The 25,128-nt window shown below is 43.2% G+C and overlaps 1 protein-coding gene across 2 annotated transcripts in view; it reads right to left on the reverse strand.

Annotated features, from left to right (window-relative positions):
- Nucleotides 1-9,045: 9,045 nt before the first annotated feature.
- Nucleotides 9,046-25,128, reverse strand: part of ZFP90 (ZFP90 zinc finger protein) — a 39,770-nt gene continuing 23,687 nt past the window's right edge. Inside the window, exons 5-6 of one of the 2 annotated variants that reach the window (XM_037041420.1) lie at nucleotides 25,052-25,120; nucleotides 9,646-9,728 (exon numbers count right to left, since the gene is read on the reverse strand). In XM_037041420.1, coding sequence (XP_036897315.1) covers nucleotides 25,074-25,120 — 47 coding nt within the window. In that variant the 3' untranslated portion in view covers nucleotides 9,646-9,728; nucleotides 25,052-25,073. Of the gene's footprint in view, nucleotides 9,729-25,051; nucleotides 25,121-25,128 lie in introns of both variants that reach the window. The other variant, XM_037041419.1, reaches the window with a different exon arrangement.

The raw sequence follows: 25,128 nt of genomic DNA on the forward strand, positions 1-25,128 counted from the left end.
CATGTCTTTGGATTTCCTGTCCAGTGCTCACCACAGCACAGACCTTCCTGGAGTTACATCAGAAGATTGGGTCATCACTCCACAAAGCCCTGGGGCGGGAGGAAAGACAGGTGAGAACACCTCCCTGGACCTGTGCCTTCCTGCGGCTCCTCCACCACTCCCCACTCCTTTCCCAGTGCCAGCTTCCCCCTCCACACCCTGCTCCTTCCTCCTTTCCTTCCCAGCACCACTGAGCCAGGTTTCACTCCCTATGCCTCACTCAGTCATGGGGAATGGGAAGGATGGTAAGAGAAGGACAGGGAAGTTTCTCCAGAAATTCAGTCCACAGGACATACCTGGAAAAGGGTTCACAAAGGGTGAGGAACCAGTCTAAAGTCATACAGCTAATATTCGACCTTCGATTTCCTTAATATACTTGAACGTGAAAAAAGAGAGAGCTTAGGCCTGGAGCAGGGTGTGAAGTGAGCAAAGCTACATCTCATTCCTGGTTTCCTGGTTTTTCTCCCCACCCAGCAGCCCCATCCACAGCTTCTTCCCACTGTCATACTGTATCCCCAAAGGCAACAACCACTACAATGGGACTGGGGTGAATGATGCTCTTTAAAAATAATTAACTGTTGCCCTGCCCAGTGTGGCTCAGTTGGTTGGAGTGTTGTCCTGTAAGCCGAAAGGACATGGGTTTGATTCCTGGTCAGAGCACGTGCCCAGGTTGTGGGTTCAGTCTCTGGTCAGGTCACAAACAAGAGGCAACTGACTGATGGTTTTCTCTCACATCAGTGTTTTTTCCCCCTCTCTATCTCCCTCCCTTCCCATTTAAAACATTAAATTAAATTAAAATTAATTAATTGTAGAAAAATCAGAAAATACAGATAAAGGAAATAAGAGCCACTGTTAGTCTCACTCCTTAGGTATAAACATGGAGTTGACCATGGGGAATATACTGGGGTGGCTCTGGAGCCAGCTGCCTGAGTTCAAATCCCAGCTCTATCACTTACCATCTGTGACCTTGGGCAGCTCATTTTACTCCTCTGACCTTGGTTTCTCCACCTGTAAAATTAGAATTATAATAGCACCTACTCATAGAATTGTGTGACAATTAAATGAGGCTATAAAGCACAAAAAAACGCATGGCACATATTAAGCACTCAATACATTTTCCCTGCGTTTTTTATTCAAATATTTTTTCCTTTCAAACATGAGATCATTCTGAAACCACTATTTTATAGCATGGGCATGTTACTTGCATTATAATATCCTTCCATAGCATTAGAAATCCTTCTATGGAATATTTCTCTTAAGACACACATACAGTCATATTCCATCTCTGCAGGGGGATATTTAGGTATGATTTCTGCCTGCCCCCCAACCCCACATGCTTTTCTTCTTGTCTTTGGCCACTTCAGGACAAATTTCTAGGGATTTTGCTGAGTCAAAGGTACGTAGGTGCTAAAGGTATTTGGCACATACTTGCCAAACTGCCCTTCAAAAAGTTTAGAGCTAGTTTCACCTCCACCAGCTAGGAAGAGAAGGCCCCATTCTCCCCAGTGCCTTACTCCTCTTCTCACTTAGACTGCATTTGCAATTTGACCCCGGTGAGGTGTTGTTTTCTGTCTTTCCCTGACTTGTAGGTCAAGCTCTTCCTAATAGAACCCAGCTTGGGCATCTGCTCAATCCCATGATCTCCCATGGTGGCCCTGGACTGGTAATCAACTTCCTTAAACCCAGAAGGCTCAGTTTTAATGCCCAAGTAAAACCAGAATTTTTAAAATGAGGTAATACAGGTAAAAAACCCACTGCTGGCCAACTTCCCATTATTGAAACATGGCTGTAAGGATTTCAGAAACAGGGATGGCATTTCAAGAAAAGTTCCGTAGGCAACTGTGGTGCACATGGGGAAACTGAGGCCCAGGAAGAGGAAGTACCCCCAATAAGAAAAGTCAAAAACACCTAATAGAAAAATAGGTGAATAACATGAATAAGCAATCGAGAGAGGAAATCTTTATCAGTATGCAAAGAGATGTTCAAATGCATTAGTTATTAGGGAAATGCTAGCCAGAATGAAAAGGAGCCACCAACTCGCAGACTGGCAAAATTAGGAAGCTGGATGATGCCAAGCGTTGCCAGGGTGAGGAAGAAATGGGGCTCTTGGCCCACTGGTGAGTGCACACTAATATCCTGAGACCCAGCAACTCCATTCCTGGGCAGATGTCCCAGGGACCTTCCCACATGGCTGAGGGTGTCCACTGAAGTTGTTGTTTGTAGTAGCTGGGAGTAGGAGATAAACTGAATGCCCCTCAGTGGGGGGATAAATATGTAAAACATGAAAGCACATTATGGAATAATTATATAGGAGTTTAAAACAATGAAATAGATCAGGGGTCAAAAAAACTGTGGGCCAAATTTGATTTGTTGCCAGCTCTGGTGCAGGTTAGCCCTTTTTTATAGATTTTATTTATTTATTTTTAGAGAGAGGCAAAGGGAAGGAAAAAAGAGGGAAAGAAACATCAATATGTCACAGAAAGATTGCCTCTTGCACGCCTCCATCTGGGGACCTGGCCTGCAACCCCGGCCTGTGCCCTGATCAGGGACCAAACCCGTGACCTTTTAGTTCATAGGCTGGCACTCAATCCACTGAGCCACACCAGCCAGGGCACAGCTTAGTTCTTGAACTGAGAATGATTTTTATATTTTTAAATGGTTGGGAAAATAATCAAAAGAATATTTTGTGACACATGAAAATTATATGAAATTCAAATTTCAGCAGCCACAGTTTTATTAGAACACAGCCACACTCATTCATTTCTATATCATCTATGTCTACTTTTGTCCTATAACAGTGGAGTTGAGCAACAGAGACTGTACGCCCCTTGTAAAACCTGAAGTATTTAGTATCTAGCCCTGGCTGGCATGGCTCAGTGGATTGAGTGTCAGTCTGTGAACTGAAAGGTTGCCAGTTTGATTCCCTATTAGGGCACCTGCCTGGGTTGTGGGCCAGATCCCCTGGTTGGGGGCGTGCGAGAGGCAACTGATTCACATTTCTCTCACACATCACTGTTTTGGTCTTCCTCTCTTTCCCTCCTTTTCCTTTTCTCTGAGAATAAATAAATAAAATACTTAAAAAAATAAAATATATTCTATCTAGCTCTTTACAGTGAGACTTTGCTGACTCTTGAGCTAGACAAATGCAAATAAACATGGATAGATCTACCAACTATACAGCTAGATGAAAAAGTAAGTATCAGTTATCTGCTGCTGTGTAACAAATTACCCCAAAAGTTAATGACTTAAAACAAAGATGAACATTCATTATCTCACACAGTTTCCAGGGTCAGAAATTTGGGAATGGCTTGACTGAGTGGTTCTGGTTTGAAATCTGTCATGAGGTTGCAGTTAAGATGTCACTGGGGCTGCAATTATCTGAAGGTTTTACTGGGGCAGGAGAATCATTCAAGATGGTTCATTTCACTTACAGCCCTGGCCAGGCAGCTCAGACGGTAAGAGCATTGTCCCCATAGCCAAGGTGGTAGGTTCAATTCCCAGTCAGAGCACATACAAGAAACAACCACTGAATATACAAATGCATAAATAAATGGAACAACAAAATAAACGTGTCTGCCTCTCTCCCCACCCTTCTTCCCTTTGTAAAAATCAATAAATTTAAAAATTAAAAACTAAAAAAAAAAGATGGTTCACTTACATGGCTGGCAACTTGGGGCTGTCAGTAGCAGGCCTCTGTCCCTCACAGACCTCTCCTTAGGGCTGCTTCAGTACCCGCATGTTTACAGTGGGGAGTTATAACCCACCCCACCATTCCTTTGACATTGTTTCTGTAAGTGCTAACTCTAATAGGTAGCTTGTAGATAAACAGCATGTTTGTATAAGAATCCTAGGAACAAACTGCAAAAGATACAGACCCTGACCTTCAGACATCCCAGCTCCAGGAGATCTCCTGACCTCCAAATGTAAAGCCAGGACAACTATACCAGGAGAATGCATACCAGACCAGCACTTGCCTTATCGGAATGGACTGTGCTCATCTGCATCTAGAGAACATTTTAACACCCTCCCTTGATCTAATCATGCATTAAATATTTTCTTATGAGTATTTTTCAGCAGTTGCAGTTCCTGCTTGACCAAGGAATGACCCTGACCACAAGAAGTGGACAAATGTCAGCGATTTATGTCAGAACCAGCAGAACGCTGCCTGTTCCTGAACCTCAGCAGCAAAACTGTGGATAGAGCAATGGAACTACATGACGACACACCTGCAGGAAGTAACAGTGAAACCACCTGAGAACAAGGCTGAGAAACTGCACTTCACCAGAAATCCTGTAGTCCCCCTTTTCACACAGTCCCTTTATATAACCCAGCCAGGACCCCTGAGATGCTAACGTGGTTTTGGAGGCATGAGCCTGCCATCTTCTCAGGCTGTTGACTCCTGAATAAACCCCTTTCCTTCTCAAGCAGAACTGCCTCATGAGTGGCTTTCCCGGCAGTAGGCAGCTGGACTTGTGGGTCATTTACTCAGTTTCATTCACAACCTGGCAGCTGACTTCCTCCAGAGTGGGTGATCCAAGAGAGAATGAGGGGGAGTTTGCAATGTCTTTTATCACCTAGCCATGGAAGCTGTACACTGTTATCCTTGCAATACCTTATTTGTTGGGTAAGGTCAGCTCTGTTCAGTGCGAGAACGGACTGCTCAAAGGTGTGAATACCGCGAGGTCCACTGGGGGCCATCTGGGAGGCTGGCTACCACAGCAAGAAACAGAATGTGATCTGTATAGCAGGGTACACTTTAATTAAAAAGTTAAATCACATTCATAAGAAACAACACTACGTATCTGACAAAGCTACACATGAATTCAAAGGTATTTATTAAACAGAGTGGGGGACGGAGTAATGGGAGTGGAGGGCAAGAAAACAAAGAAATGAGTGAATGAACTAATAAAACTAGAGAGGTACCTTGAACAAACCAACTATTAGAGTGGGCTGTGGATTGAGATGATTCACTCACCTCTCTGCACTCAAGTTCCTGCCTTCCCACACAAAAAGAGAGAGAGAGAGAGAGATTGAGAAAACAGGTTCCTTGTCCAACATTCCAAGAGCCCAGACACCCTAATCAAGTCCTGCTCTGTCTGCCTAATATACCCTCACTCAATATAGGGTTGACCTGCAGAGTCTGCAGAGAGCTCTGGTTCCTGCCTAAGTAGAAAAGGGTTTTGCCTGCAGGAAAGGGTGTGGGGACCAGCAGAACCAGCCTGGGAAAAAAGGATTAGTTACTATTCCAGTAAAGGTGCTGGTGGATTGCTCACCCATCCTGCCAGTGTTCTTCCTTCTCTGGAGACAAAGGGCTCTCTAAGAGTGCAGAGCCCTGTGAATACCCGCAGGCCTGGCCTGGTCATGGTGGGGGAATCGAAACTCTCCTTTCTTTAAAAATATATCCGTGGCTCTAGGCCTTGTGACTTCTTTTCTTCTTTTAATCTTCATAAGCTCTGCCAAGTAAGATCTCTTATTTCCAGATGCCCAGAGAAGTGAATTAAAGAGATTGTTTTCAACTATTTTACCTCCTGTGAATTCATTCATTCATTCATTCAGTAGTTCATTCAGTACTATGTGCCAGTAGTGGTGATACAGCAATGAACAAAGCAGGCAAAACTGCTGTCCTCATGAGTGAGGGGCGGGAGCAGTGGAAATGGGTGGACCATACAGGAACAACAAATAAGATATAAAAGCTAAAATGGGATAAAGAGATAAAAGTTATTATGTTATCAGGAAATACTTGTACTTGAACTGAGACCTGCTGGGTGAGGAGGAGCCAGCCAGCCCAGAGAAAAGTGATTTTGGAATGGTATAAAAGCCCTGAGTTGGGGAAAAGCTTGGTGTTTGGGATTATAGAGAGGCAGGCCTCAGATCAGATAGGACCTTGTAGCTACTTGTCAGGAGAGTTTGGAATTTACTCTGTCAGATGGAACTAATTCCACCATTATTAGCTGTATGACCTCAAGCAAGTTACTTCACTCCTGAGTCTCAGTTTATCTATCGAGTGGAGTTAGTAACTTATTCATTGTGGTAGGCAGCCTTTAAAGTGCTTCCCAATAACTGAGCAGCCTGGTATTCACACCCTGTGAAGATGGATTGATTCACTTCTCCCCAGTATAACATATGGCAGAAGTGATCGTGTCACTATTTCCTATACCTGCTGTAACAAATCATTACAAACTTAGTGGCTTAAAACAGCACAAATCTATTATCTTGCAGCTCTGGAGGTCAGACATCTAATGGGTCTCACTGCGCCAAAATCAAGGTGTTGACAGGGCCATATTCCTTCTGGAGATTCCAGGCGAGAATGTTGCCTCGTTTTTTCCAGACCGTAGAGACCAGCTGCATTCCTCAGCTCATGGTCCCTTCTTCCATCCTCCAAGCACATCACTCCAACCTGTTTCCATTGTCACCACTCCTTTCTTTGGTCACTGAATATCCTTCCTTCTTCTTTCCTTTATAAGGACTTGTGTGATTAAATTTGGCCCATGTGGACAATCCAAGACAATCTCCACCATCTCAAAATCCTGAATCAGCCCTGGCTGGTGTAGCTCAGTGGATTGAGCTCGGGCCTATGAAGCAAAGGGTTGCCAGTTCGATTCCCAGTCAGGGCACATGCCTGGGTTGTAGGCCAGGTCTCCAGTGGGAGACACATGGGAGGCAACCACACATTGAGGTTTCTCTCCCACTCTTTCTCCTTCTCTTCCCCTCTCTCTAAAAATAAATAAATAAAATATTTTTAAAAATCCTTAATCACATCTCCCAAATCCCTTTGCCATGTAAGGTATCATATTCACAGGCCAGGGATTAGGACATGAACATCTTTGAGAGGCTGTAGTCATTCTACCTGCCACAGATGCCACAGATGGTGTGTCAGTTTTGTGATTAGGTAAGAAAAGATTGTGGCTTTTGTCTTGAGTGCTTTCAGGTTTTTCCCCCCTCTCTCCTTGATCACTTTGGAGGAAGCCAGCTGCCATGAGGCAGCCCCGTGAAGAGCAGCCCATGTGGGCAAGAACTGGCCAACGGCCAGTACAGATCTTTTCTTTTTTTTCCCTTTCTTCTCTTCCTTCCTTTCTTATTTTCTTTTCTTTATTGTTGTTCAATTACAGTTGTCCCCTTTATCCCCCAATACTCTCTTCCACCCTACCACCCCAGCATTCTTTCACAAACAACCATATTTGTGAGCTTGGAAGTGGAAGTGGGAGCTCTGCATCCCTGCCCAGCCCTGAGGTGGCTCCAGCTCAGATCAACAGCTTGACTTCAGCCTCATGGGGAGCCTGAGCTTGAAACACTGAGCTCGAAACACTGAGCTCAGCATCTCCTAGATTCACAACCCTTGGAAACAATGTGAGAGAACATTTTATGTTTGTCTGAAATCATCACCTAAGGATATGTTTATTGATTTGAGAGAGACATTGATGTGAGAGAGAAACAGCAATTAGTTGCCTCCCATACACACCCCAACTGGGGGTTGAACACACAACCTAGGTATATGTGGTGACTGGGGATTAAATCCAAAGACTTCTTGGTTTATGGGATGATGCACCAACCAACTGAGCCACCCAGCCAGGGTGAGAATAGTTTATGTTTTCAGCTTCTAAATTTTGATACAGTGATGGAAACATTAATTCATTCCACAAACATGCATTAAGTGCCTATGATATATATAAAATTTTGAGGTGTTGGGAATACAGCAGTGAATAAAGCAGAGAAAAATCTCTTCTCTTACAGAGTTTACATACAACCAGGGGAGACAGACTGCAAAATAACATCAGTAACTTATATGATACGTCAGAAGTCGACAAGTGTCTTGGTGAAAAAATAGAGCAAGGCAAGGAAGACAGACTAGCCAAGGAAGGCTTTGCTGAAAAGGTGATATTTGAGCAAGGATTTGAAGGATGTGAATGAGCAAATTATGTTCTTCCTGGGGAAGAATATTCCAGGTGGAGAGAAAAGCAAGTGTAAAGGTCCTGTGGCAGGACTGCACTCAGCTTTTTAAAAAGGCAGCGGGGAGGTTAGTGTGACTACAGTGGAGCACACAACAGGCAGAACAGTGGCATACGATTAAGAAGTGAGGTGAGCCTGGCTGGTGTGGCTCAATGGACTGAGTGCCAGCCTAGGAGTCAAAAGGGGAACATTTCGATTCTGGGTGCACATGCCTGGGTTGACAGCTGGACCCCTGGTTGGGGACTTGTGAGAGGCAACTGATCGATGTCTCTCACACACTGATGTTTCTCACCTTCTCTTTTTCCCTCCCTTCCTCTCTCTCTAAAAAATAACCAAAAATCTTTTTAAAAAGTGAGGTGAGAAAAAAAGATAAAAAGACAAAAAAAAAGGAAAAAAGTGAGATGAAGATAAAAGTAGATAATATATATTATGCTTTTTGAATCTAGTAGCTGCTCAATAAATTAAAGCTTTTTTCCTTTAAAAAACTACATGCAAAATATTTTTGTGAAATCATGTCAGATATACACAAAAAGGAGAGATAATAACATAATGAACACCTATTTAAGTGTAACGTATCCTAATAAAACTCTAACAGCTACAGTTGCAGCCTCCTATGTACCTTTCCCTGTTCCAACACTTTTCTGCCATACATCACTCCTTGAATAAAGTGTTCATCATGTGTACATCCACAAACAATCTCTAGTACTGCTTTTCAGATTTTAAATACATATATAAAATATATATGCAAAAAGCAAATCTAATACATATCATAACGCATTTGTCATAATATATAATATACTAAGCATATATATACACACACACATATCATGGCACCATTGGTATAGCAATTTTATCAGTCTATAATTCATTTTTTCCTTAAAATTTCTAATAAAGATTTTTATTTATTTATCTTTAGAGGGCAAGGGAAAGAGAGAGGGAGAGAAATATCCATGTATGGTTGCCTCTTGTGTGTCCCCCGCTGGGGACTGGCCTGCAACTCAGGCATGTGCCCTAACTGGGAATCAAACTGCGATCATTTGGTTTGCAGGCCCATGCTCAATCCACTGACCTACACCAGCCAGGGCTGTATTTTTTAATTCAAATGTTATTTCTGAGATTTATCTAGTGTGATCTATGAGGCACTACTTCATTCTTTCACTGCTATATATCCCACTGCATGAATGTAATTAATATAATGTTGAAAAATAATAATCGTCCCAATGAAATGACCAGTAATCCCTCTCTCCCTCCCTGCCTCTCTTCCTTCCTTCCAAGTTGGCTGATACCTTTATTGTTTTCGGGGGAGGAAGGTGCTAAGGAGCTGTTAGTGGGTGTGGGCTCCCTTCCTTGTCATCATTCATCATCGTGGGCTTCTGGCTACGTTTGATGGCCTGGTCCTGCGCTGGCAGCCGTGTCCAAATCCCAGTTGTCCTGGTTGCTGCAGATCACGTGCCAGATGCTGTCCAGGGTGGGCATTCTTGCTGATGGTGATCCACACTAGGAGGCCACTGGCTCTTGCTGGCCAGATTTCACTCCAGGACTACCACCACACCTTTCCCTTGGGCCACCAGCTCCAGCCGACTGTTTTGCAGTGAATCAGCCTGTTGTACTTAAAGGAGTTGTGGGCCTTCAGATTACTGGGTTTGGTGCTATAGGTCTGCTTGTTCTTCTTGATCAGGAAGCTGGAGTAGTTCCGTAGGGCCAGCCATTGCAGGTGGACAGACAGGGGGCAGCTCCTATCACTGTGGCAGCCAGAGACAGAAAAAGAGTAATTTCTTAATATTATTTAGTACCCAGTCCATATTAAAATTTCCCCAATTGTTTCAAAGATGTCTTTTTACAATTATTTTATTATATCTTGTCTCTTTTTATTCAAAACAGTCTTTTCTCATTTTTACCCCCATACCATAGAATTGTTGGAGACACTGGGCTATTTGTCTCACATCCTGCATTCAGCTGGTTGCTTTTTATAGTGTCATGATTGAATTCAGTTTTTCAGTGGAGAGAGAAAGGACAGGAAACTGTCACATATAGCCCAGTGATCAAACTTGGTGTTACCAGTATGGTATAAACCTGCATGATGGGCCTCCTGATACAATGGGAAATAGGTAACATGGCCTCTGCAGTATTTTACTAAAAGTGACTTATCTAATCATGAAAGAATAAAGAGGACAAATTCAGATGGTGGGATCTTCTGCAAGATAATTTGCCTTGAGTCTTCAAAAATGTCATCAGAGGAAAAACCAGGTGAATACTGACTGGATGCTGGATCACAAACAAAACTATAGCTATACTGGATAAAACTGGGTGAACTGGAGAAATCTGAATACGAAACTGTATATAAGATACTACCATGTTGAGTTTCTTAGGCACTGTGGCTGTGTGGGAGAATGTCCTTGCTCTTAGGATATGCAGGCTGAAGACTTTAGGAGTTAAGTGTCAGAATGCCTACAAGTAACTTTCAAATGGTTCAGCCAAAAAATAAAAATAAAAAGCATGTGTATAAATAATGTAATCTGACAAAGCATACTGACAATTGGTGAATCAAGATGGAAAGTATAAGGGTGTCTGTTGATTGTACAAGTCTTTTTGTTTGTTTGTTTAAGATTTTATTTAGCCCTGGCAGGTGTGGCTCAGTGAATTGAGAGCTAGCCTGTGAACCAAAAAGTCATGGGTTCAATTCACTGTCTGGGCCCATACCTGGGTTGTGGGCTAACCCCCAGCTGGGGGCATGTGAGAGGCAACTCATTGATGTTTCACACATCAGTGTTTCTCTCCCTCTTTCTCCCTCCCTTACCCTCTCTCAAAACCTAAATTAAGATCTTAAAAAAATTAAATATTTTATTTTTTAGAGAGAGGGGGAGAGAGGGGAAGAGAGGGAGAAAAGCATTGATGTGATAGAGAAACATTGATTGGTTGCCTGTTTTATGCACATCACTCAGGGACCAAACATGCAACCCAGGCATATGCCTGACATGGAATCAAACTGGCAACCTTTCGCTTTGTGGGATGATGCCCAACCAAGCCACACCTGTCAGGGGTGTGTAGTTTTTAAAATAAAAAGTTGTAGAAAAAGAATGCTTTGCTTATGCAGCTGCTGGGCGCCTCCAATTTGTGGGTCTCACCATGCTGACTCTGATCTCCTGTTGCCTACCATGTGCTCCAGACTTCTTCCCCTTGGGTGCAGAAGCTGTGGATGGAAGCCCAGAAATCCAGTATCTCATCATTCTGATGTAAAATTCCTACGTCATTTAAAGGAGGGAAGGAAAAGAGAAGGAAAGGCACACAGTCTAGTACTGGCTCTATGTCCGCCAGGGCTTCATTTGTGGTTAGTCACCGCCCCCTGGTGGCCATCAGCATGCATGGGGTGTCTCTACTGGGAGGTGAACTGTGTCCTTCAGCCCTCCTATACCTACCAGGACCCGCCCCAAGACAAGCACCCCAACAGGCCAGTGGTCCTACAATTCTAGCCCGTTCACCATTTAAAGAACACCAACTAGAGCCCATCATGGTACAACATACTTTACAGATATTAACTCAATCCTCACACCAGCCCTAACAGGTGGGGCTATGGTAACCCCCACATTAAAGACAAACTGAAACTCATAGAGGGGAGGTGGCACGCCAAAGATTGCACAGCTAATGTCACACCTAACTTCAGATCCAGTGCTATGTCCACTATAATCTAGCTGCTTCAAATGTTGATGATGTGATGATCATGATAAAGTAATATAATGGTGAAAAACAACTGTTGTATGACTATGAGCCATGCACTGTACAACATATTAACTCATTTAACCCACCAGAGCCCTAGGGGGTGAGGTCTATTAGTAAGCCCACTTTACAGTTGAGGAAACTGAGGTACAGAGACTTAAGAAATCTGCCCCAGATCACTCACAAAAAAGAGTACTGACTGGGAAAAAAAACATTTAAGGAGCACAGGAAATATTAATTTGTTCAGTTCATAAATGTTTATTACTACCAACTAGGTACAGGACCTTGAACTAAGACATGAATACAACAAAACAATTCTAAGTAAAAAAATTTTTAAAAAGGCAACAAGCCCTGGCCAGGTAGCTCAGTTGGATAGAGCATCACCCCCAACACACCAATGTTGCAAGTTTGATCTCCAATCAGGGCACATACATAAGCAACCAATGAGTGCATAAATAAATAGGACAAATTAATGTTCCCCTCTGTCTCCATTCCTCTCTCTAAAATCAGTAACTAAAATATTATTCTAAGAGAAAATCTAATCTATTGGGTTGGCCCAAAAGTTTGATTTTTTCCATAAGATGGCTCCAGTAATTTTGCTAGATTGCATTGTGACAGATGTCATATCAGTGTGCATTAAAAAAAACATCAAAATTGGTGAATTTCTGTTGTAGCCATTTAATACTGAAGATTGAATAAGGGACATTTTTGGTATATTATGCTTTATTATTTCCAGAAAGGTAAAAATGCAGCTGAAGTGCAAAAATGATTTGTAGTGTATAGAGAAGGTGCTGTGACTGATATAAGGTGTCAAAAGTGCTTTGCAAAGTTTCATGCTGGAGATTTCTTGATGGACAATGCTCCACTGTGGGGTAGACCAGTTGAAGTTGATAGCAATCAAATCAAGATATTAAGAACAATAAACATTATACCACATGGGAGATAGCCGACATACACAAAAGATCCAAATCGATAGTTATTTACAAAAATGCATTCCTGAAAGTAAGATGTTCAACAAGGAGAATGAAATAGTCTTATAATCAGTTGGAAATAAAAGTAAACGATCTCTTCTGGGGAAGGGGAACGTGTAAGTGAACATAAACATTTTCACTGCACCCTGCCAGTGAACACACTGACAAGTCCTAATTTTAAAGTTGGCTAAATATTTACCTCAAAGAAAAGTGAATTAGTGTGCTGCCAATCTTCTGAGAAATTCAGAAGAGGGGCTTTCTAGGCACATGTATTTTTAAAAAACTCCTGCTCCTAATAAACAGAATCTGATGATTCAATCAGAGATGTATTTAACCATAGCACTCCACCTGCAACCAACCCCTCCTGACCCCTAGCCTCCCAGGGTCTAGGGAAGTCCAGCAGTGTTGCCTCTCCTTTCCCTCCCTCTGCTGCTCTCAGGCCCAGACAGCATCAGATTACTTACAATTTCTTAAAGTCTCCGGACTCTGTCCTGCTCGGCTGCTGTCACAGAGACACCCCTTCCTTATCCTGGCAAGACCCCCCAGGGCCGTGCAGCCCCCCTCCCCCCAGGAGACCTGATCTGAAGCATTCCCACTGCTCTGTAGCTGGGACTGGAGCTTCAGGACCAGCTACGCACCACTCCTCACCAGCACATGCTTTTTTCAGCTTACAGTTAAAATACTTGCTGAGATTTTGTAGAAATATGAAGAACACAGTTTCATTCTTTTTAAAATACACTTTATTATGGTTGGACTGACATACAAAATGTGTACCTACTTCATGTATACAACTTGAGTTTGAATATCATTTTCATTCTTACCATCCCTGTTACTATTTTGGTCTACATGTACCATGAAATGTCGGTACAAAGTTAAGAAAAGGATGCAGCAGGGAAAATTGGCTAAGAGTGTGAATAAACTAGAGGAGTGTTGACTGAAAAACAAAACACAGCCCTGGCTGGTGTGGCTCAGTGGACTGGGCACTGGCCTGCGAACCAGAGCGTTGCTGGTTCAGTTCCCAGTCAGGGTACATGCCTCGGTTGCAGGCCAGGTCAGCTCCCCAGTGTGGGGAACACTAGAGGCAGCAGCACATTGATGTTTCTCTCTCTCTCTTTCTCCCTTCCCTTCTGTCTAAAATAAATGAATAAAATCTTTAAAAAAAAAAGAAAAACAAAACACACAGTCCATTCCTTGAAAGTTGTTTTTTCTTTTTTTAACCAAAATCTGAGGTTCTCAAAGTGTGGTCCCCGTACCAGCAGTGTCAGCCTCATTTGGGAACTTTCAAGAAATGCAAATGCTCTGGAACACACCTGCTGAATCAGAAAACAGAAGGCTGGGGCCCAGAAATCTGTTTTAACCAGCATTCCAAGAGTTTCTGGTGGGTGTTCAAATATGAAAACCACTGCACTACTACTACACGATCACCAAACCTCCTATTAATTCAGTGATTATTTAAAAAGTGAATTTGTATTTCCTTAGTCTTAACAGCAACTTGTGCTAAAGAAATAACAGCAAGAGGAACCTAGATGATGCAGAATTTTCCTCCACAGTATCTCTCCTTGAGGTAACAGACAGTATTGTTAAGAACTAGAGGCAACCAGATGGGTTCCTTAATGGGCAATGTTTGCTGTGGGGTTCCTTAATCACACACCATCCACTCCTCACCCCCAAAGGGTTTGTGTGGTGAAGTTAGAAAATAAACTGAAAGTTGAAAAGGACTTGAAGAAGTCCTTCCTGGCAGCTGATTCTGTTTGACTGGAGGTGGAACTGGGTGTGCATGGAGGAAAAGGTTCCTGTAGCCTGTGCAGGACACCCTTTAACTGAGCTTGAGCTCCTGGACAGGGTCCCTGGAGGTATTTTCCTAGCTCCCATCCCTCCTCTTCTCCCCAAACCTTTCTGCACTCCTCTTGCCCTCCCTCCCTCTGACTCTTTTTCTCCAAATCCAGCTTTTTAACTCCTCTCCTCCACAATCACCAGCACCCACGTCTCCAGCTACAACTTACCAGTACGCAGGACACACAAGTCGACACCTGCAGGCTCTATGGGGTATCCAGTTCCGTACTGACCCCTTGAAGGATCTCAGTAGCAGAGGGTATGGGCCTTGAAGATGGAGGAGGGTGTGAGGAATTTTGCTGGGCCTGGAGGCAGGGGTGGTCCAAAAAGCTCCCCAATATGGAGGACATTCTGCCCCATGGAAAGGCCCTGGGGCCCCAAACAGTCTTGGGAGGGTTGCCACTGTTGTTCTAATGGTTACTGAGCCTTTGGTGGGGGGTAGAGTTGCCCCCACCCTGAATCAGATCATGAAGTGCCACTGACCTGGCAGCCTCTTGGGAGTGTCACACACTAAGAAGCAAGGCAAATGAATGTCCCTTTTCTCTCCCTACCTCTGGTTGTTTCCTTTCTGGGCTTCTGCCCCGTTGCTACTTACTCAAACCCTTGTGTGTATAGGGGCTATTTGGGACTGGGGTATAACAGGTCAGACCCATTCCTTTCCAGAAGCTACAGAGTACTTTTGGATCAGGTTGGGGATGGTGACGCAAGGTGTCTGTGGCTGTAGAATCCTGGGATTTCTCAGGGCCCAGAGCTGGCATCTTGACTCATTATTCTCTGGTTTACTGACCCCTCAAGTAGAGTCTGAAACCACTGTGATACCTCAACTACATAGGAGAATCCAAGGCAGCTCTTTCAAAACCCAGCTGCATCTGTGGGTGCTGAGGGAGTCCCTCACATTTTTTCTCAGCTTTTGAAATAAAACTTTTTATTCTATCTAACAAGCTACCCATTTTGTTAGATATCTAAGGGTTTTTATTATAGTTGACATACAATATTCAGACATACATTTATATACCTTATAATGTGATCACAATAAATCTAGTAACCATCTGTTACCAAAGTTACTATATTACTGACCATATATTTTGTTTTGTTTTTATCATTTTTCCAGTGTTTAATCTTTGAAGGTAAAGTATTTTTCTTTAGTTGCTTTTAATGCTCTCTAGTTCTGTTTTCAATCATTTTACAATGATGTCACTAGGTATGGCCAAGCAGCCCTTTGGAATAAGTGGCACCCAGAATGTTGGGCTTAATTTAATGAGCTCCCTTTGCTCTAGTATCCTGGATCCTCGATTCTTGGCTGTCTTGGCAGCTCTGAGTACCTTCAAATATATACATATATATGTACGTATGTATATGTATACATACACACACACATATAAAATCCAATTCTTCAAGCTATTTCCAGTAGGAGTGTTAGTTTATCAGAAGCTACTATTACAGCTAAAAATAAAAGTATCACTGTCTTGGGTTTTAATTCCGTATGTTTAAAGACTTATAAAAATAACATTGTTGTTTTATATAGTTACTCATTTAACTTATCCACATTTTACCACTTTCTTTGGGCTTTATCCTTTCTTGTGTCTCTCACCATTCATTTGGGATCATTTTGTATGAAATACAGCCTTTAGAATTTCCTTCACAATACAAAAAAATTCTATTTGGTTATTTTTTAAAATCTTCTGTGTCAATTTTTAAGCTTTCTTGTTTTTGCAGGTATTTTCAATCTTGTCTGTTATCTCTTTAAAAAATACTAAGAATTGCTATTTTATACTCTTTCTCTAATAACTAAAATACCTGAAGTTTTTGTGTATTTGTTGTCTGTTATTTCTGCATGTTCTCTTCGATGATATCTCCTTGTATACCTGCTTATCTTTGAGAATGTGCTGGAAGTTACTAAAAAAAGTATCGGTAAGAATACTTTGATATCAGAGATAATACCCTTCTCTAAAGATTATATTCATTTGTTTCTGTCAGTCATCTGGGCCCACCACTAGTCTGGTCAATGTTGTAGATTTTGAAAGCTGAGGTTCCCTGTATCTCCAAGTCAAGCTGAATTTGAGAGACATATTCATTTCTAGTTCAACATTTTCTTGACGGTGTTTTCACTTGGGGTTCCAGTTCAAACGTGGGGTGATTATTTAGACTTCCGGCTTTCAGCACTTTTACATTTGTTCCCCTACACTGCAAGTCCACGAACCTTACAGCTGAGATTCGTAGGTGTCTTTCCGCCAACAAACGCCTTCAGACAAAGGCAGCCTGATAAACTCTCTCGTCTTGCTTCTTCTCAGTTTGACCCCTAATTCTTCACTCTTGTTAGCGCTGTGGCATGCTTTTCTTTCTTTCCCTTCCAACATTTCATCCAGCATAAGTTATTTTCCCTGGAGGAGTAGGTCCTAATATCCTAGACCGCCATTACCGGAACCGTACCCCTTCACCTAAGGCCTCATTATCCTCCCTCCAGCCTCAGCCTGCCCGCACGTGGCTTCCCATCCGAGGAAGGGAGCAGGAGGGCAGAGAGACAAAGGAGAGACGTTGTCTGTTTTTACGACCTTGTTCTGAGGGAGTAGGAACTTACAGTTCCTCATTACACTTAAAATTTCTTCAGAGCGAGGACATATAGTTGTTACCTGGGGTTTCTCCACTTACCTAATTTCATATGTTCAACTTATCTCCATTTTGTCCAGCAAGTCACGTGACAGGAGTTGGCCCTATCCAGCCACAAGGCAGAGAGTAAGAAAAGAGGACACGAGTGGCGGGTGGTGGCCGCCACGCAGCCTGACACCAGCAGCACGACGCCCGGCTGAGAACGCACTCGCTCAGGCGAAATCGAACACCAAGCTCGCCGCCGACGCCTACACACACCCGACCCGGTTCGCCAGGGGCTGGGGCCGTGTTCTGGCTCACGAACCCCTGCGTCGGTGGCGGAAAACGTCGGACCGGAAGCGGGCGTGCGCCTCGCCAGGGCTTCCGGGGAACGTAGTCTGAGGCCGCCCCGCGTCTGGGGCGCTCGGCCGTGGTTCTCTTCGCGTGGGAACCGCCACTGGCGGATGGTGCGTCTTCCCTACCTTCCCTACTGAGGGTAAAATGCCGGGGGAGGCAAGTGGGCGTCTTTCGACACCTCTTTAAAGGGCACTTCCGGATCTTCCTGTTATGAATTCTAAGTTTGGTGGTGCAAACTTTCCAACCGATATGGTGCCCATTAAGATGCCTTCTCACCCCCGCCACACTGTCAAATCTTTCTATAGGATCGATCCTTTAACCTTAGAGAAAGCAAATTTAGTCTAGCCCATTTCAAAAGTCCAAACTCACACCTCATTCTTAGATGCCCACTTGCTTGATCCACTTCTCTGAGCGTTGGTGGGCCAAGGGGGAAGGAGAAGGAAGGCGTGGGTCTCACGGGCTGGTCCCGTTTGGCCTGGGGATGGTGGCCTGCCCAGACAGGGTAGTCCCCTCACAAGGAGATGCGCGGCTGCCTGGACAATACGTTCAGTTTCACCTCAGTCCCCTGTGTTCATTCACAGCGGGCAGACAGGTTTCCCCTTCGGCACCACGAAGTCCCTGTTTCTAATCCCTCTCCAGGTGGGCCATCCCCTAGTTTGGTTAAGCAACCACGGGGACACATCCCTTTGGCTCCAGCCACCCCGTCTTCCTTCCTCCCCCTGAGAGCTCCAAGCTCAGGGTAACACATTTGTCCCGGTTTTCCAGCACAGCCCCAGCTTCCTGTCTGGTTAGATTCCTTCTCATTCTTAAGAATCCCAGTTTAGATGATCAATTACATGGTAGCCATATCCAGTATCCATTGAAATTCTGTCTTGTGATCTCTGGTAGCAAAGAAAACCGATGGAGCTGTTCTATCCTTTTCTTCCTAGGCACAACTGCAGAGCCTCGGAGGGCTTCCGTGCTCTGCTTCTAGGGGCTACTCAGCAGCACTCTCCTTCCTTCAGAACCTGTGTTTGGTCCCTCCCCACCCCTTGACCATCGCATATACACTCTTCAGGGATAAACAGCAAGATCTCCCAAGGTGGGAGCCCAGGGTGGGCCTGTGGTTTTACTGCAGAGGGAGACAGCAAGCTCCAGTGATTTCAGATGTCTGCAATATCTCATCCAGTCATTCTCTCTCTCTCTTTTTAAAAGATTTTGTTTATTTATTTTTAGAGAAAGAGAAAGGGATGGAAAAAAAGAGAAAGAAATATCAGTTGTCTCTTATACACCTAACCTGGGACCTGGCCTACAACCCAGGCATGTGCCCTGACTGGAAATCAAACCAGTGTTGGTTCAGCTTGTGGGACAACATCTGAGCCACACCAGTCAGGGCTCTCTCTTTTTCAAAAAGATTGTATTTATTTATTTATAGAGCAAAGAGAAGGAAGGGAGAAAGAGGGAGAGAAACATCGATTGGCTGCCTCTCGCACATGCCCCTACCAGGGACTGAACCTGCAACTCAGGCATGTGCACTGACTGGGAATCGAACAGGTAACCTTTTGCTTTGCAGGTCAACACCCAACCAAGTGAGCCACACTGGTCAGGACCCCAGTCATCCTCTTGGTGCCTGAGCCCCCTAGCCCTGTGTGGAGATGCATAGGCCTCATCCCAGGAACATAAAGCCCCTCTCCTCTGGACCTGACCTTGTGCCATGGTTACATGTCAATGGGGGCCCAGAAGTGAGGTTGTGCAAGGCTCCCACCTCCTAGTGAGTCCAATGGGACAGTGTGCCAAGCCCTTGTGGCACCCTTTAGAATTATAGGGTAACATGGCATTTTGTTTTCATATCTGGGGCCTTATCAGCAACTCCAAGCCAAAATCCTATGACAACTCTTAACTTTTGAAAATGAGCATTATAACTCAAGAACAATTGGTAATTGCTAGTTTCTTAATGCACATAATAACATAAAAAACCCCATTAGTTATTACAGCTAATACTTATCTGGTTATAGCATGATAAAATATCGTCTGTACCTCAAGTTGAAATTTCTTGGTTCCTTTATCCATTAAAATGTGTTTGTCCAAAAAAGTGTTTTTCCAAAATTATAGGGCTTTCACTGACATTGATTAGCAAAAATTAGTTCTCTCCTTCCACCAATTCCTACAAATAATTACCTATGCTCTTATTTACAGGAAGCCTTTTGCTCCCATGCTCTTCCCTTTTTTAAAATTGACTTCTCAGATGGTATTTCTAGAGAATAAGAATGACTCTGCTTGATCTTAACAGTGCCAAGACCTCTCTCTCCTTTCTTGGGCCTGGATCAGCTTCTCACCCCTGGGAGCATTAGTGCCTACATTTCCTTCTCCTCAATCCTTTAGGCGCAGTAGATGTGCAGGCCAAACTGGCTCCTACTCGAAGGGAACCAAGCAGGTGGCTTTATGAGATGGGAGAGCAGATAGCAAGGAGGGTAACTTTAACTATTAAAGAGATTAAACTTCCAGAGAAGCACATGCAACAAATTCCTATGCATCATACTTTTTTTTAAAGATTTTATTTATTTATGTATCTTTCGAGGGGAAGGAGAGAGGGAGAGAAACATCAATGTATGGTTGCCTTTCATGCATCCCCTGCTGGGAGTTGGCCTACAGGGAACCGGCCTGCAACTCAGGCATGTGCCCTGACTGGGAATCGAACCGCGATCCTCTGGTTTGCAGGCCTGTGCTCAATCCACTGAGCTACACCAGCCAGGGCTGCATCATACTCTTAACAAATGTAAATATCTTGCCATATCTTTTTTAAAAAAGATGTAAAATATGACAGTTTAAGTCTTCTTTTATTTCTTCTTACCCCTCTCCCTATTAACTCTAAAGGAAACCACCACTCTAAGCTGGTATTTTAATACCTTCCCACTTTCACTTTATGTAAGTTGATTTAAAAAATAGGCAGGGATTTTTTAGTTATAACATCACTATATATCCACTTGCAACTTTATTCTCAATTGTTTTCAGTATATAGGCATGTTAATACATGTACATTCAGTTCAACTCTTTGTTAAATACTTGAGGATCTCCTGTGCTGGGGACAGAGCACTAAACAAAAGATACAAAAGCAGCTGCTCTCAACCAACACTAAGCTCTTCACTTAGTATTTTGTACTTCTCTGTATATGTAATATATTATGCTTCAATAACATGTACCCCCACCCCCAATCTCTACTCTCATGGGGCTATCTTCCGGAGTAGGACATACAATAAAATATTTAGAATGTCAGGTGGGGTAGGTATTATGGGGAAAAATTAAATTGGGTAGGGAGATGGAATGTGCCATGGAGGGGGACTGCTATTTTCCTAGGGTGGTCAAGTAAGAGTTCTCTGGTAAAATCTAAAGCAAAGATCTGAAGGAGGTGAGGGAAAGAGGGCTCAAGGAAGAGGGAAGAGCAAACGTAAGGGCTCTGAGGTGGAAGCTTGCTGTGTGTGTGTGTGTGTGTTGTTGCAGGGAGGCCAGGGCCTGCAGTAGAGTGATCACGAAGGAAGACGAGTGGTCAGTCAGACAGGACAGGGCAGCAGGTAGTTATAATACTATGTAGGGCTTTTACTTTAGCTTTTATCCAGTAACATGGAAAGCTATTAGAAGGCTTTGAGAAGATGGTCTTAGATTTTTAGTGTCACTCTGGTTATTGAACTGCAAATACAGAGAGAGACAAAGCTGGAGTCAGGGAAGCCAATTAGGCTATTGCAAGTAATCTGGGCCACAGATGATGCCGTTGGGGCTAGGGTGGTGGAAGCAACAAGAAATGGTCATCTTTGTATCAATATATCCTGCAAGTTAGCAGACAGGACTTACTGAAGCTCGGGTATGGGTTGTGAAAGAAATGAATCAAGAATGGCTCCCCAGTTTGGGCCCTGAGCAACTGGAAGATAATCTTGCCTTTTCTCAGGTGGGAAGACTGAGGGAGGAATATGCTTATGATAGGGCTGGGAAGAGATCATGATTTAATTTATCTTTGGAGACATTAAATTTGAGATGTCTTAATGGACATCCAAGTAGAGATGTCACATAGACATTTGGTTATATGAATATGAAATCCTGAGCTGGAGATGTAAATTTTGAAGTAAATATTTAAAGCCATGATACAGGATGAGACCCCAGTGAGGGTGTCTGTAGAAAAAAAGAAGAGGTCTAAAGACTGAACTGTAGGAGAATTCCCATGTCTAGTAAAGGGAAAAGAAAAAACCTGGGAGAAGCATCTGTCAATGAAGTAAATGTGTCAACGATAAGGAAGTGATCAGTGGTACCAAATAATGCTAAAAGGTCAAATAAAATGATTGAAAAAAGATAATTGGATTTAGCCACATGAAGTCCATCAGTGACCTTTAATAAGAGAAAACCTGACTGGAGGGGGTACAAGGGACAACAGAAGAAGAGGAACTGGAGATGTATGATACACCTCTACTGGGGAGTATTCCTATCAAGTGAAGCAAGAGATGGAGTGGCAGGGGGAAGGGGGCGCAGCATATTTATAAATATGCCAAGATGAGAACAATTGTTATTGTGCTGATGGAAAGTATTACCTAGACAGGAGATGCAGGAAAGAGGGCAATTGTGGGAACAGTGTCCTAGATTGAGTGGGATCTAAAACACCAGAAAAGTTGGTCTTAGATAAGAGAACACAGTCAACCATAGTAACAGGAGGGAAAGCAAGAGCTCATGGATAAGAAGCATGTAGGTGAGTAGTTGTCTTCTGATTGCTTTTACTTTTATTAACCAGGAAACAGTTACCAGACGAGTGAGGCTTGGGGTCTAGTGCTGGAGGTTGAGAAGTGAGAAGCTACAAAGTAGTACCTTAGGAGACTGGGACAATGACTGGACTAGCAAACAAATGCTTAAGGTCAACAGGAATTTAAAGTGGGACTCACAACTACTGCTTTTTCTCCAGCTACACTGAGCTGCATGGGCACAGGAGTAGAATAGGCAGAGCTAGAATGTTGTTTTGCCAGATACCCTGGTTCCTTCATTTAAGTACTGTTGTGTCCATATGTTTACTATTTCAAACATTGCTGCAATGGATATCCTTGTGCATGTCTTTGTGCTCATGTGGAAGAATTTCTAGTCTAGGGTATATATCTAGTCTAGGGCATATATGCTGGGTCATGAGATATGCTTAACTTCAGCTTTATTGGAAATTGCCAGATTACTCTCAAAATGATTACACTAGTTTACCCTCCCACCAGTAGTATATGAAAGCTCCATTTTCCCCGCTAGACTTCTAAATTTTTGCCAGCCTAATGGGAATGAAATACTATCTCAATGCTGTCTTTTGCAATATTCTGATTTCAAAAGTGAGCATCTTTTAATTCATAAGCCAGTTTTGTCTACCAAGAAACCTCCACTCCATTGCTCATGTAACAAGACTGTATGTATTAAGTACCTACTATGTTTGTAGCACTGTGATAAGTCAGGAAACAATAAGTTAACAAAACAAATGTGGACCCAGAGAACACCAAATAATCACAAATACAAACTGTGGTAACATGAAGAACAATAGTAATCCTTGGGGGACAGAATTTAAGAGGGAGTCCAATTTAGCTGAAGTAGGGCAGTCAGTGACATTTGCATTTTTAACAGATGAGTAAGAATTAACTAATTTAGCAGCTATAGAGAACTGAATATGACCACCATCAACGTGCCCACAAACTGCAAAAGTCTTTTTGTATATTCTCACGTGGGCAGAGGTGGGCTAGATGCCCTGGGGGACAGAATGCTTGCCCTGGGTCCTTCCCCAGAGGTAGAAGGCTGGTTTTTCTGGGATCCCTTTTGCAATTGTGAGATGATCACTCCTGGGCTATTGTATGCAATTTACTGTTGTGTGAGTCTCACAGCATCTGGTTATACTCACATATACCTGCTGACCTACTAATCCCATTTGGGATATTTTACCTCTTTCTGGATATGTTAAGAAAAAGATTTTGTAGTGAAAAAGGTGGGAGTGGCTCAGCTGGTTTGAACATCGGCCCATAATTGAAGGGTTGCGGGTTTGATTCTCAGTCAGGGCACATGCCAGGGTTGTGGGGTTGAGCCCCAGTCTGGGTGCATGTGGGAGGCAACTGATCAATGTTTCTCTCTAAAAGCAATGAAAAAATACCTTCGCTAAGAAAAAAAAATTTTTAAGGTGGGAGTCCTTAAAAAGATAAAAGTATTTAATGTCATTATTATAAAAATGCCACAATAGTAGGGAACTTGTTAAGGGAGATTATGAGATTTTTTTCCATGGTGACTTATTTTCCACCATGGAAAATATGAAAAAGTTCTTCGTGTGATACAAGGTTTTATCCTACAGTATAGGCTGATGTAAATGATACATTCAGGTGTTAAGGTTGTGAGTTAATGTAGGTAATTTGCTGGGTCAAGAAAAACATTCCAGCCCTGGCTGGTGTAACTCAGTGGATTGAGTGCGGGCCTGTGAACCACACGATCGCGGTTCGATTCCCAGTCAGGGCACATGCCTGGGTTGCTGGCCAGTTTCCAGCACATTGATATTGCTCTCCCTCTCTCCTTCCTTTCCCCTCTAAAGATAAATAAATAAAATCTTTAAAAAAAAGAAAAGAAAAACATTCCAATGTCCTTCATCATTTTGTCTCTGCTTGGTCTCTAACCTACCATCCACCATGGCCCTGAAGACATCAGTTAGTGGTTAAGAACCTACTTTGCTGCCAGACAGTCCTGAGTCAGGAGAAGCCTGAGTCTGCCATGGACAGTACTACCTGGGGTGTTACTTTACCTGTTTCCCCCATTGTAAAACAAGGATATAATACATACATTATGTTTCTTTCATGTAAAACAGAGAAATATGACAGATCAGCTTAGCCAAAAAGGAGGCATCATTGGACTGATAGTGGGGAACCCAGAGTCCCAGAAAGGGCTTCAGAAATTGGGCCATTTCCAAGGACCTCAGGGGTTAGAAACGAGAATACCATCTTGTCGGGGGCACCTTCTCCTACCGTAAGAGCCCTTTGCTCTCTGGTAAGGAATTGGGCTCCAGGCAGCTCTAGGCCTTCACCTTTCTGGCCTAGCAACCCAAAATTAAAGTTTCCCTTCTATTTTGAAAACATCCTGGCAAAGAACTCTGATACTGGCTCAGCTAGGTCACATGCTCTCCCCTAAAACTATCACTGAGCCTCAGGGACATCCTGACTTGTATTCCTGTGACCAGTACATCAGGGATAGTTACAAGGGAGAAAAGAAGCCAGGTAGATAAAGGTAATAGCTACCACAAAAAACCTAGAACGGGCCCTGGCTGGTGTAGCTCAGTGGATTGAGCACGGGCCTTCGAGCCAGACGATCGCGGTTCGATTCCCAGTCAGGGCACATGCCTGGGTTGCAGGTCAGTTCCCAGCAGGGGCCAGTTCCCAGCAGGGGATGCATGAGAAGCAACCATACATTGATGTTTCTCTTCCTTTCTCCTTCCCTTTCTCTCTAAAGATAAGTAAATAAAATATTTAAAAAAAAAACAAACCCTAGAACAGGGAGTTGTAAGGATTAACTAGAATGATGGCTATAAAATACTTAGCACAATTTCTTTCAAGTAGTAAGCATTCAATAAATGATAGCTGTTATTAACTCACCTGGCTGTGATGAGTTTAGCAGTTAATCCCTCCTCCTTGATGTGCCACTCTTTAAACTTAAGCCATGTTCTGAAAGT

The sequence above is a fragment of the Sturnira hondurensis genome, unplaced genomic scaffold, assembly GCF_014824575.4.
Source record: "Sturnira hondurensis isolate 20B ecotype Veracruz unplaced genomic scaffold, ASM1482457v3 Scaffold0003090, whole genome shotgun sequence".
Taxonomy (NCBI): Eukaryota; Metazoa; Chordata; class Mammalia; order Chiroptera; family Phyllostomidae; genus Sturnira; species Sturnira hondurensis.